This window comes from Leptodactylus fuscus, chromosome 4 (assembly GCF_031893055.1).
Source record: "Leptodactylus fuscus isolate aLepFus1 chromosome 4, aLepFus1.hap2, whole genome shotgun sequence".
NCBI classification, from domain to species: Eukaryota; Metazoa; Chordata; class Amphibia; order Anura; family Leptodactylidae; genus Leptodactylus; species Leptodactylus fuscus.
Genome location: NC_134268.1, coordinates 70,906,533 through 70,921,058, shown reverse-complemented (window position 1 = coordinate 70,921,058; position 14,526 = coordinate 70,906,533). Strand labels below are relative to the sequence as shown.

Sequence of the window (14,526 nt, the reverse complement as noted above, 5' to 3'; positions counted from 1 at the left end):
TTTGTAACCAATTGTATTTTCATTCTTCCAGTCAGTTTATAATGAAGCATCTGTACAGTCATTATTAATAGCGATGAGTGAGTAGTATTCGATCAAATACCTCGCCGGAATAGGAATGTGTGTGTTTAACACCAAGGGGTTAAACACTTCGAATATTCAATGCGTTTAACCCCTTGGTGTTCGGCCGATTACACGCATTCCTATGCCGGTGAGGTAGTCGATCGAATACTACTCGCCCATCACTCATTATTAATAAAATCTCCTAGTGTAGCGTTTACAATCCCTGTCTCCACAGTAACAGACTACAAATCCCGTGTTGTCTGGTTCTACAGGTGTAATCCTCTTATATATTCTCCATACTACTATTTACCGTACTTCACACCGGCAAAGCAAAGTGTTATTTCTACTTGAAACCATCAAGCACTCAGAATCCGCCGAGGTTGACATTTCTATTATATAATGCCTCTCTAGCCATCCCTCCAATTTCTTCTGCCTATAATTTCATATACCAAATACCATATTCATCTTTTGATTCTGACCTACCTTATAAAAGTATAATAATTCTATATAATCATACACAAAAATACAGACATAGACCGGCATTGATACACTACCTGGATATGGCACTCTCCCTTTGGTAACCAGCTCTGTCAAGAGGATCCCAAATGACCATACATCAGATTTTATCGTAAATCGCCCATATAAGGCCGCTTCAGGCGCCGTCCATTTGATGGGAAACTTTGCTCCTAGAGAGAAAGACACGTCAGTAGGACCAAAAAAAAAAAAAATACAAGTCAACTGTTATCTGGTCTGTGTGATGAACAGTAAATGGGGCTTTGTACTAATGCGTGCTCTTATCTATAGGTCTGTCTATCTTACTTATACAATCTACTAAAAAGATTCTAGAAATAAAAGACCGTCCTATCTCAGCTGCAAAAAGCAAAGACAACAGCTAGTGTGAAACGTTCTAAGAAACTCTCTGGGTAGTCACAAAGGATATAAATGACTACACACCATACACACAATGCTACAATTACAACCACATACTTATTTTATTAAAATCACACAGCAGATTGTAATCTTTCTGACGAGTCGGTGCTGTATACCCATCTGAGAGAAGAACAGAAGTAATACCTTGTCTTGCTGTGTATTCATTATCTTCTATCAATCTGGCCAGGCCAAAGTCAGCAATTTTACATACAAGATTGTCCCCCACCAGGATGTTCGCAGCTCTGAGGTCTCTGTGGATATAGTTCATCCTTTCTATATACGCCATGCCATCTGCTATCTAGAAAACAGAAATAAGCTAAAATACTGGTTTTGTTGTATCAAGCCAAGCAGGACTTAGACAGGGGAAACTTCCATACCTGTGCAGCCATGTCAACAAGCTGTGGCAGCTTCAAATACTTCCCATCCCCCTCCTTAAGGAAGTCTAATAGGCTACCTGTGTTATAACAAGAGGAAAACGTGAATTAATAGAAGTATTGGTGCGGACATAGAGTAGAAAATAGATAAATTATCTGTTCCATGTTACAGGAATAGCAAAGTACCTGGGCATGGGTTGTATTTGGTATTGCAGCTCCAGTGAAGAGAATGGGATTAAGCTACAATACCACACACATCCTTTGGACAAATGTGGTACTGTTTCCAAAAGAAAGAAGTCATGCTTCCAATTGCTTTCAGGCCCCACTGAAGCCAGCAGAGTTTGCTTTCTACAAGCCCTGTAGTTTACTTATTATTGAAAGTCAGAACTAACAATGTGCTTACACATATACGGTACAGGGGAGGGTATACATTATGGAGTATGAACAACCCTCTGACCTTCACTGGCACCAGACCCTTTGCCTTATACACTCCAGGTCTGGCTTGATCATCGCCACCTGCTTGTTGATCTGAGAACTGCACTAGAACCTACTTTCTACATGATGGACAGCGCTTACTCATGAATAGAATACTCCAGAATGTAAACTAGAGGCACTCAGCTACTTTCACTGAAGGTCCACTGACCGGGTTCTGCCTTCAAGTAAAGGCGCAAGCTGAACACGTCCAGTGTTTGTAGTATTTTTTGTAAAAAAATTTTAAAAAAATAGATGCCTCCAATTAGAAGACGCTCCCCTGGTTTAGACCAGAACAATTTGGATAATTGCCTAACAAACCATTAATTATACTGTGGACAGGGGCACTAATAAGACATTAGTGCCCCAACAATGTATAATGCTTCATTATCATCAGCCCTCACATTGTGGAGGGTACTAAGAAGCATAAAGTATAATCCACCATTAGTGTCCCCTCAAATAATTAATACTAATGCCACATCCTGCAGCTGCATTTTTCTATTAGTTAGCATGGCCACTTAATGTAGAGTTCACACTACCGTTGGAGTCTGCTCAGAAGGTGTCCGTTTAAAAACAAAATGGACACCTATCATAACGGACACAAGCGAACTATCAGTTACTGTCAGTTAAAGTCCGTTGCCCATAGACTTCAATGTTAAAAAAAAAAAAATATATATTGCTGTCCGCTTTTTCAAACTGACAAAAGTCCTGCATGTAGGAATTTTTTGCTTGCTTGAAAAAACGGACATGGTTGTAAACAGACACTAAAGGACAGAAGATAAAATCCCATTGAAAGGAATGGAAATTGCAGACAGACCAGCTAGTGTCCAGTGCTAAAATCTTGTACAGACAATAGCCATGGACAATGCTGAGCGGACACCAAGGGTAGTTTGAACGCCCCCCTAACAGTGGCCGGGAGGAACATTCACCTCAAGACCGCTGTCCCCAAGTCATGATGCGTAATGCGTAGGAGGCAGAAGGAATCGCCAAGAGCCCTCATGTGTAAAGGCAGCAGTTATGATTACTGATCCCTGCTTCTGCCAGTGAAAGGGATCACAGTTTGGGGACAGCAGACGGTAGATGAAGGTTTCACCCATCTCTCTCTCTAATATATATTATATATATATATATATATATATATATATATATATATATATATATATATATATATATATATATATATATATATATATATATATATATATATATATATATATATATATATATCTCTACACTCTGCACGAGTAAAGTGGCTCCTCCTTACTGCTACAATGGGTTGGATAACTCTGCCATATAGCACCAGGCAATGTGACACCATTTTGGAAACTAGCCCCAAGGGGTATAGTGAGCACTTTGACCCTACAGGAGTTTCACAGAATAGGGCCAGTAAAAGGGAAAGTGACATTTTTTTTGCTATAAAATGTTCCTTTAACCCAAAGTTTTGCATTTCCACAAGGGGTTAAGAGAAAATTCACCCCACAATTTGTTAAGCATTTTCTCCCAACTACAGAAATACCCCACATGTGGATGTAAAGGTATTTCACCATTTCTGAGGCGCTGCGCAATATGTGCCCTAGGGAGGCCTCTCTGATTTCTGCGCACTGTCCCACAAGCTGCAGTTCCTCTGGAACCTAAAGAGTGGGATGCTGGTGTAAAGTTTTCCACATAGAAGTGATAACCCTCGTCCAGCAGTGGGTGCAGCAAATCCCACACTATTTTCCCACTACTTCCTAGGATTGGGGGGCAGTCTGGGGGGCTCAATCCTTGTGTCCCTTCCTTCATACACCCTAAACTTATTAGCGTACCCTGAGATGCTCTCACACAGCTTGTACATTTTGATGCCATACCGTGCCCGCTTACTGGGCAAGTATTGGCAGAATTTTAGCCTCCCTTTGAAACTGATCAGAGACTCATCAATTGCAGTGTTCTGATCAGGAATGTAGGATTCTGCAAATTTGGCGCTAAAGTGGTCAATGGCTGGCCTAACATGGTATAAGCGGTCAAAATTTGGGGCATCTTGAGGTGGGCACTGAGAATCAGCATTATAATGTGTGAACTTCAGGATCATTTCAAATTGCTTCCTGGACATAGCCGTTCGATAGATTGGAGTATTGTGTGAGATGTCTGTTTTCCAATACTGACAGGTTTCTTCACCATGCCCAGATGCAGAATAAAGACCCCAGAAAATCTTCATTTCTGCTGCATTTACTGGGGTCCAGGTCTGGGGCCTGGCATAGGAAGAGGTGGCGTTTTGTTCAAAATAAATTGTTGGGCGTACAAATTAGTTTGGGCCACCATAAAATCAACAAACTCAGAGAAAAAAAAAAAGATTTTGAAAAATTCATTTTTTCTGAAGCCCTCAGTCTCAATTTGTATTCCTTACCGGCCCTCAGAGTCAGGAAGCTGAGGTCCATAATTTTCTATGTATAGCACCAATCCCTGTCACTTATACAGAAACCTGCCGGCACAGATGCAATTGGTTGATCTGAATCGATCAGTCATTTGCAGCCATCCATGTGGAGGGGGTTAAACCTCCTGTTTCACATAAAGAATGTTGTCTGCTGTCATGGACAGCAGCAACCTTCATAAAATTTCTGTGTCTTGTGATACGGAGACCATACGGAGATACCGAGACCATTTAAGACGTAGTATTACTGCATGGTGCACGAATTACCTAGCGCTCATGACATAATACTACATCAAAAGTCGCTAAGGGGTTAAAGGATTTATTTCTTGTGCACACGTTGTAATTCTGTCTTCCTGGAGGAAAGATTTCTTCTTTACATTAGTCAATTACCACAACCTCTCTCTACAAGCCAACAATTCGGACCAACCTTTTGTCATGAACTCCGTTACAATATAGATGGGCTCTTCAGACACCACTGCGTAAAGAGGAACGAGTTTATCATGCCTGAGTTTCTTCATAATCTGGGCCTCTTGCAGGAAGGCTTCAGGCATCATTGTTCCCGGCTTTAGTGTTTTGATGGCTACTTTTGTTGTTCCATTCCACGTTCCTATAATGCAAAACAATCCAAACAAGAAGTCAACAACAATGGTAAAAAGGCAAAAGAATAAAAGAAAAAGCAACATCAGCATTCAACCATTCATCCATTCCACCTTACCAGAGGCAAATAGATGGCGCTACTGAACTGACCAAGAAAGGGAAGAAATCCTTCTGTACATCGTAAAAATGGATTCACACACTCGATTTTCAATGCAGACTCTGCACCAAAAATCTAAGGCAATTTAGAGTAAAACACATGTGTGTGCGCAATTTCAGAGTAAAAAGGAAGGCGTGGGAGGGACAGTTTCTTGAAGTGATGACCCAGTCAGACACTCATCAACAATATTGATGGCCTATCAATTTTAATATGCAAGTCCCAGAAAATCCCCTTGGATGGCCTATCCTTATAATAGGAGATTAATAGGTGTTAGGTGGGGGTATGACAGCTGCTTATAAGAGGCTATGACACTCATGTGCACTGTGGCCTCTTTCCTTTGCTGAGGACTTCACATCCATGTAGTGTTAGCCAAAAGTATTGGCACCCCTGCAATTCTGTCAGATAATACTCGTTTTCTTTCAGAAAATGATTGCAAGCACAAACTCTTTGGTATTAATATCTTCATTTATTTTGCTTGCAATGAAAAACCACAAAAGAGAACGAAAAAAAAAGTCAAATCATTGATCGTTTTTACACAAAACTCCAAAAATGGGCCGGACAAAAGTATTGGCACCCTCAGCCTAATACTTGGTAGCACAACCTTTAGACAAAATAACTGCGCACAAACGCTTCCGGTAACCATCAATGAGTTTCTTACAATGCTCTGCTGGAATTTTAGACCATTCTTCTTTGGCAAACTGCTCCAGGTCCCTGAGATGTGAAGGGGGCCTTCTCCAAACTGCCATCAAGAGATCTCCCGCACAGGTGTTCTATGGGATTCAGGTCTGGACTCATTGCTGCCACTTTAGAAGTCTCCAGTGCTTTCTCTCAAACCATTTTCTAGTGCTTTTTGAAGTGTGTTTTGGGTCATTGTCCTGCTGGAAGACCCATGACCTCTGAGGGAGACCCAGCTTTCTCACACTGGGCCCTACATTATGCTGCAAAATGTGTTGGTAGTCTTCAGACTTCATAATGCCATGCACACGGTCAAGCAGTCCAGTGCCAGAGGCAGCAAAGCAACCCCAAAACATCAGGGAACCTCCGCCATGTTTGACTGTAGGGACAGTGTTCTTTTTTTCCTGTAAACTCTATGTTGATGCCTTTTCCTACTTTTGTCTCATCTGACCAGAGAATATTCTTCCAAAACGTTTTTGGCTCTCTCAGGTAAGTTTTGGCAAACTCCAGCCTGGCTTTTTTATATCTCTGGGTAAGAAGTGGGGTCTTCCTGGGTATCCTACTATACAGTCCCTTTTCATTCAGACGCCGACGGATAGTGCGGGTCGACACTGTTGTACCCTCGGACTGCAGGGCAGCTTGAACTTGTTTGGATGTTAGTCGAGGTTCTTTATCTACCACCCGCACAATCTTGTGTTGAAATCCCTCGTCAATTTTTCTTTTCCGTCCACATCTAGGGAGGTTAGCCACAGTGCCATGGGCTTTAACCCTATAGAGACACAGCTCAAAAGTGACTTGAGGACCAGGCCTCTTTTTTCAAAACTGACATGTGTCACTTTAAATGGCAATAACTTTGAGACGCTTTAACTTACACAAGTGATTCTGAGATTGTTTTTTCGTAACACATTGTACTTCATGTCAGTAGTAAATTTTAGTCGATATGTTTTGTCTTTAATTATGAAAAAATAGGAAATTTGGTGAAAATTTTTTAAAAAATGCAGTTTTCAAACTTTGAAATTGCAAGCCTTTCAAATAGAAATCCATACTACCCAAATTTTTTCATAAATATAATTAATCATGTCTCTGATTTATGTAGCAGTCAAATTTTAATTACCCTTTCATTTTTTTCAGATATTATAAGGCTTACAAGTCAAGCAGTAATTTTCCAAATTTTCAAGAAAATTTCCAAAACACATTTTTCAAGGGACCAGTTCAGTTCTGAAGGGTACTTGAAAGGCCTCTCTAATAAACCCCCCCGAAAGTCACCCCATTCTAAAAACGTCACTCCTGAAAGAATCCAAAACAGCAGCTAGAAAGTTTCTTAACCCTTTCAGCATTTCACAACAATTACAACAAAATGGAGGTCAAATTTACATTTTTCAATTTCTGTCACTAATATATTCATTTAGCCCTAGAATTTACACATTTACTAAGGGTTAAAGGAGAAACTGCACCCCACATTTTGTTACACAATTTCTCCCGAACATGACAATACCCCATATGTGCTGGTACCCTAATGTATGGGCACACGGTTGCTCTCAGAGCGGATGGAGCGCTAATTGGATTTTGTAGGCCAGATTTTGCTACAATACTTTTCAGGCACCATGTCCCATTTGCAGAGCCCCCAATGTGCCAAAACAGTGGAAACCCCCAAAATGTGACCCCATTTTGGAAACTAGACCCCTCAAGGAATTTATCAAGGGGTATAGTGAGCCCTTTGACCCTACAGGTGTTTCACAGATTTTTTTACCGTTGATATGTGAAAATGAAAAATTACTTTTTTTATAATAAAATGTCACTGTAGCCCCAAATTTTTCATCTTCACAAGGGGTTAAAGGAAAAATTGCACCCCAAATTTTGTTACACAATTTCTCCCGAACATGACAGTACCCCATATGTGCTGGTACCCTAATGTACGGGCACACGGTCGCTCTCAGAGCAGATGGAGCGCTAATTGGATTTTGTAGGCCAGATTTTGCTAGAATACTTTTCAGGCACCATGTTCCGTTTGCAGAGCCCCCAAGGTGCCAAAACAGTGGAAACCCCCAAAATGTGACCCCATTTTGGAAACTATACCCCTCAAGGAATTTACCAAGGGGTATAGTGAGCCCTTTGACCCTACAGGAGTGTAACAGAATTGGCCCAACAAAAGGAAAAGTGACATTTTTTGCTATAAAATGTTGCTTTAACCCCAAATTTTGCATTTCCACAAGGGGATAAAAGAGAAAATGCACCCCAAAAATTGTCAAGCATTTTGTCCCAACTACAGAAATGCCCCACATGTGGATGTAAAGTGATGTATGGGCACGCTGTGAGGTCCAGAGCTGAAGGATCGCTATTGGGATTTTGGAGGGCAAATTTAGCTGAAATCTATTTCAGGCACCATGTTGCATTTGCAAAGCCCCTGAAGTGCTAGAACAGTGGAAACCCCCCTCCCCAAATGACCCCATTTTGAAAACTAGACCCCTCAAGGAATTTATCAAGGGGTTTAGTGAGCACTTGGACCCTACAGGTGTTTCACAGATTTTTTTTACCATTGAGATGTGAAAATGAAAAATTACTTTTTTCCAATAAATCGTCCATTTAGCGCCATATTTTAAATTTTTACAAGTAGTTAGAGAATTAAGAGCCCCCCAGTTTGTTACACAACTTTTCCTGAACATGGCAATACCCCATATGTGGTCATAATCTGCTGTATGGGAACATGGCGGGGCTCAGAATGGAAAGAGGGCTATTTGGCTTTTGAGGGCAGTTTTCTGGTGCCATGTTGCATTTGCAGAGCCCCTAAAGTACCAATACAATGGAAACCCCTCAAAAGCGACCCCATTTTAGAAACTACACCTGTCAAGGAATGTATCAAGGGGTATTATCATTTTGAGCCTAAAAATGCTTCCCAAAAATTAATGTACAAAATGAAAATTTTAATTTTTAAAGAAATATGTCATTTCGGTGCCCAATACGTTGCACCCACTTTGTGTTGTCAGAGACCTACACTCCTAAAACTATTAAGTGGGCCATCCCGAGGGTCAAAAAATTATATATGTGGGTGTAAACTGCTGCTTGGGCACACAGCAGGGTTCAGAAGGGAAGGAGCACTGCGCTTTTTAGCTTTTGGGGTACAGATTTAGAGGGACTTTCTGGGTGCCATGATGTTTTTGTAGAGCCCTGGAGGTGACAGTGAAATAGAATTCCCCAAGAAGTGACCCCATTTTGTAAGGGCAATTTTAGGGTCTCTGCAAAAGTGTCATGGCATCCAAAAAAAAAACCCAAACCGTCTAAGTCTGTGCTACAAAAACCAAATAACCTTCTTCCCTTCTGTGTCCGGCTGTGCCCTAATATCAATTTATACCCACATATGACATTACGTACATTATCCTGGTTACACCAGTATCATACATGTGTCATACATGTGGCATAAAATGCAGTTTGGGCGCACAGCAGGGCACAGAAGGGAAGGAGCGCGATGCGGCTTTTGGAGTACAGATTCAGATGTTTGGTATCTGGACGCCATGTCATGTTTGTAGCGCCTGTAAGGTACCAGAAAAGTGGATTCCCCAAAGGAGTGACCGCAGTTTGAAAACTGCACCCCTCAAAGAATTTATCAGGGGGTGTAGTGAGTATTAGTATCCGGACGTGACTGCACAGCGGATGGCGAAGAGGGAATATATAAGCGGTGCGGAGGACATTGGGAACACCACATTCCCTACTATGTCCCAGTAGCTCCTATAATTGGGGGAGTCACTCTGGGGGTCACTTCTGGTATATTTTCCCTCGTAAGCTCTAAATCTGGGGTGGCCCCTGATATTCGCTCGCACAGCTTATATATTCCCTACATGACGCAGCCAGTTGAGTTCTAATAATTTGGCGATTTTTGCGGGTTTTTGTTCTTGCATTACTAGATGCTATATTTTCTTTATTTTTCTGGTGATGCGGCCATATAAGGGCTTGTTGTTTGCGGGATGAGATGTAGTTTGTAATGACACCATTTTGGGGTGCCTACAACTTACTGAATACATTTTATTAACTCTTTTTTTGCTGGATTTAAATTAAAAAAATCAATTCCGGCATTGCGTTTTACCTTTTAAATTTTTCACCATGCAGCGTACAGTATAAGTAACATATTATCTTTATTCTGCGGGTCGGTACGGTTACGGCGATACCTCATTTATATTATTTTTTTTATGCGTAACTAATTCTGCAGAACAAAAACACATTTGGAGACATAAATCAATGTTTTTTGCATCGCCATCTTCTGAGAGGCGTAACATTTTTATTTTTTGGTTGACAGTGTTGGTTGGGGGCTTATTTTTTGCGGGACAATGTGTGCTTTTTATTGGCACTGTTGTGAGGTGCATTTGACTTTTTGATCACTTTTTATAGCACATTCTGTAAGGTGAGATGGCGAAAAATCACTACTTTCGGCGGGTTTTTTCCGTTTTTTTTCTCCGTCATTCACCGTGTACATTAAATATTGTTTGAGTTTTATTGTACAGATTGTTACGGATGCGGCGATACCAAATATGTATTGTTTTGATTAATTTTTAGGTTTTTTTTTTATAATTCATTTTCTATAGAAAAAAAGGGTTTTTGGGGCTTGATAACTTTATTAATTGTTTCAAAACACTAATTTTTTTTTCCACTTTTTTTTTTTTTTTTTTAACTTTTTCATGTGTCCCCTATGGGACACTTACATGAGTGAAGATTGCACCACTGATCTTGTTTACAGAGTGAGTCACAGGCTGCAGTAAGAGCCTGCACGTTATCACTCTGTAAACAGGAAGTGAGGCTCGGCTCGTGCAGACGGACGGGACAGCACAGCTCCAGAAGACACCGGCCAGGATACAAAGGTAAGTGGGACTCAGAGCTGGGGTGACTAATTAGACCCCTGGCTACATAGTAGGGATACCAGCACCCCCCGATCTCGCAGCGGAGGGTGCCGGGGATCCCTACAAGATCGGGCAACCCGTTGTTTGCCGTGATCATGTTTGATCACGGCAATCAACGGGTTAAAACCCAAAATCAGCACTCATGTCTGATGGAGGGGGATGGAGCAGGATGTTAGGTGTCAGATACAACTAACATCCGCTCCAAGAACGCCCGCACTGCGCTGCGGGGATTGTTTACATCCATGACGTACTATTACTTCATGGGTCGTTAAGTACCAGACATCCATGAAGTAATAGTACGTCATGGGTCGCTAAGGGGTTAAACTTCTTGATAACACTGCGCACGGTGTAGACAGGAACATTCAGGTCTTTGGAGATGGACTTGTAGCATTGAGATTGCTCATGCTTCCTCGCAATTTTGCTTCTCAAGCCCTCAGACAGTTCTTTGGTCTTCTTTCTTTTCTCCATGCTCAATGTGGTCACACAAGGACACAGGACAGAGGTTGAGTCAATTTTAATCCATTTCAACTGGCTGCAAGTGTGATTTAGTTATTGCCACCACCTGTTAGGTGCCTCAGGTAAGTAACAGATGCTGTTAATTACACAAATTAGAGAAGCATCACATGATTTTTCAAACCGTGCCAATACTTTGTCCACCCCCTTTTTTATGTTTGGTGTGGAATTATATCCAATTTGGCTTTTTTGACAATTCTTTTTGTGGTTTTCCATTGAAGACAAATTAAATGAAGATAATAATACCAAAGAATTTGTGATTGCAATCATTTTCTGGAAGAAAAATGAGTATTATCTGACAGAATTGCAGGGGTGCCAATACTTTTGGCAAACACTGTAGGTCATACAGTACAGCAACAGCTCAATTCTATTCAAGTCAATAGGACCGAGTTGTAATACCAATGTACTATGGTTAGTATTCAAAGAAGAGACTGCAGTGCTCAACCTGAGGGCTGCAGCTTCTTCCATCAACTGATCTAGGGGTTCAGGGTATATCAGCCCCACCAATCACATCGATCAGTACAAGTGCTAAAACCCCACATTGCGGCAACGCAGCTTGTTTTGGTGCAGGTTTTTCATGCGTTTTTTTTTTTTGAGCCAAAGCCAAGAATGGCTACTACTGGAATCAGAAATATATAGAAAGTGCTTACACTTCTAAGTTCTGCTCAGTCTAGTCCTGGCTTTGGCTCAAAAAACCACAACAAAATCTGCTGTGTTTCTGCAATGTGGGTCCTCAGCCTAAAGGGCAATGTCTTAGGAAGTCTGGTAACAAGTTGGAGATAAGAATCTGGGAGTAAATTTTATGGATGACACTCTTAAGTTGTCACATTCATTTGTAAAACAAACAATGTACTAAAAGCAAATCCTTTGGATTTTTGTCTTTTTTTTTTCCCTTATGAAAAAAATTTCAATAAAACTCGATTATACATAAAAGCAAATCCATATTTTTTTCAAGCTTAAATGGCAAAATGAAGATAGAGACTGGGTAGACACCACAGGCGTCATAAAGCCTAAATACATGAGATTTGGGATGCAAAAAAAAAAAAAAAAAATCAATGAGGTCAAACAATAAATTTCTTTGGCATGTAAAAACACTTCAAATTGAGTCATATCCAAAAGTTTAACCCTTCTGGATATAAATTACATTAGTAATGAAACATTTGCTCTTTGCAGTTCCTACATGGAAGATTTAGCCTTAATAAATTAGCTGCCTCGGTGAACATGTATCATGTACTACATGTTTACAGTATTATATGAGGGTGGTTGTGTAGTTTTAGTGATTAGTCTGTTAAAAAAAAAAAAGTCACATTAAAAAAACCTCAAAAATAAAAGTACTCTCACGCATCACAAACATTTCTAGAGTCAATAACTGGATCGACCAGCGACCATGTTGGAAGGGAGTGGACAGAGTTTAGTAGATGAATACGACAACTTTGTTTTATCAAGTCACTCCTTATGAAGAATTAATTTTAACTCCAGCCAGAAAACCCCTTTATGCCGGGGCCCCATTGGACGGAAATGCCACGATTTGTCTGCAGCAGAAACGCCATGGGAAAAATTGCGGTGCTTTACAGTACAGGCAAAGTGGATTGGATTGTAGTGAATCCCATGCCCTCTTTGCAGTAAAAACCTCCATGCGGACACACCGCGATTTCCGAAAACGGTGCGGTTTTGGAAATCGCAGCATGTCAATTACACCTACAGAAACGCCAGCGATTTACCCATAGGTATAATTGCCAGAAAGCCCGCAGAGGACAACTCCACGAACTCTCTGTTTAAAGCACTGCGAGAAGAACCGCGATACGTTCCTGCTGTGGTTTTTCCCGCAGCACTTTACTGCTGTGGCCTTAGCTTTAAAGACTTCCTATAGTACATTAGATTTTAGAAACATTTAACATTCAGGTGGGTATACGGATATACAGAGACATGCACTTTATACTTACCCATCCATACTTCACCAAAACATCCTTGACCCAATTTAACTTCAAGTCTCAAAGATTCTCTAGGAATTTCCCACGCATCCTTTGCTAATCCCTGGGTTTGTGGTTTCACGGTGGGGCATACAGTTGTTAACCTGTAGCACAAGCCATCAGCATGTTCTTTATAGGGGAGGGAAGGGGAAAAAAATTAATACACTGGAAGTATCAAAACACACAGATAATGTGGCAAATTTAGATCAGCTCTGTTTGGGTTGGAAATTAATCAACTGGATGGAGACGTATTAGTTCTTTTTCATGTGGATTTGTACATAAAGCTGTAATACAAATGTCCTATTGCTAATAAAATTAATGTTTTGCATTTTGTGTTTCTTTTCACTGAATTTTGTTGTGTAGAGAAACTCAAAATCCCTGAAAAAGGTAAGTTCACCCTACACTTATTATAGGTAGGTACAGCTTTAAACAAATGCGAGAGAGGCTGCCTTTGCCCGTGGTTTTTTTTACATTAGAGTGAATGGGTGCAGACGTAGACTGAGTGGCTCCATCGACACCAGTCCTTCTACCGCAGCTTAAGTTCATTGCTCGGTAGAAGGACAGTTGAGTGCAACAGACTAAACTAGCAGTGTGAACCCGCCCTAAGCAAGTACATCACCAAACCAGACCAGGTTATCTAATAAATCCGTGCTCTTACCGGAGTAGTGTTTTACAAGTTTCTGTAGTGATTCAAATTGTGCCCGTGTAGTGATGTAGTATCCTCCATTGTCAAGTTTTCTTATCTTGTAGTGTTTCACATTGTCACCTCTCACTTCATCCCAGTCCCGGATGGATAGTGAAAAAGCTCCTATGAAAACAAATGTGTACAAGAGATTTTACTAATCTATCATTACGTCAAGACAATGACTCTCTCCAAGATCCTGATTAGGAGTAGTTGTGGACGTGCATCACTGACAGCAGGCGGGACACACAATTCCTAGGAACAATGCTATGAGTGTAACTTTGCTCCATAACTTGTATCCCTTTCCCCACCTCCAATGTACATGAAAGGGTTTCTCTGTTTTCACAATAATATGTGCAGAGGAAACACTGTCAGAGCAGAGACTGGGATAAATAGATACTATGGGCCTCCTGAACACACGGCTGCATTTGGTGAATTCTTATTTTGGGGACTCTGTAATAACAGTGCTGACCTGTTTGATCCTGTTTAACCTAAAATACAGGTAGCAGAGGGTCCATGGAAAGCAGGAGTGTGCTGTGCCTGAGCTGTATTTTTGCAGAGCGCAGGTGTCAGAAAGATATGCTGAAAAGTAGTGAATAGAAACTTTCATACAAAAATCTGGTTTCACAGCATGTCATTTCTAAAATTAGAATTTATAGCACAGCGGATAGCACAGCTGAACCGAAACACAGTCTGAACAAACAGCAACTAACTAGTCATCGGCCCTCACAGTTATTAAAGGGCAAGTCTTCTCCTATTTCCACACCTTTAGGGCAAGTTCACACAGAGGGTTTTGGCCTCCAC

The 14,526-nt window shown here is 40.9% G+C and overlaps 1 protein-coding gene across 1 annotated transcript in view; it reads right to left on the bottom strand.

The window, feature by feature from the left end:
* Positions 1–14,526, bottom strand: part of YES1 (YES proto-oncogene 1, Src family tyrosine kinase) — a 51,365-nt gene that overhangs the window by 3,164 nt on the left and 33,675 nt on the right. The window contains exons 6-11 of the mRNA XM_075270648.1: positions 13,699–13,848; positions 13,014–13,169; positions 4,670–4,849; positions 1,368–1,444; positions 1,135–1,288; positions 615–746 (exon numbers count right to left, since the gene is read on the bottom strand). Coding sequence (XP_075126749.1) covers positions 615–746; positions 1,135–1,288; positions 1,368–1,444; positions 4,670–4,849; positions 13,014–13,169; positions 13,699–13,848 — 849 coding nt within the window. The remainder of the gene's footprint in view (positions 1–614; positions 747–1,134; positions 1,289–1,367; positions 1,445–4,669; positions 4,850–13,013; positions 13,170–13,698; positions 13,849–14,526) is intronic.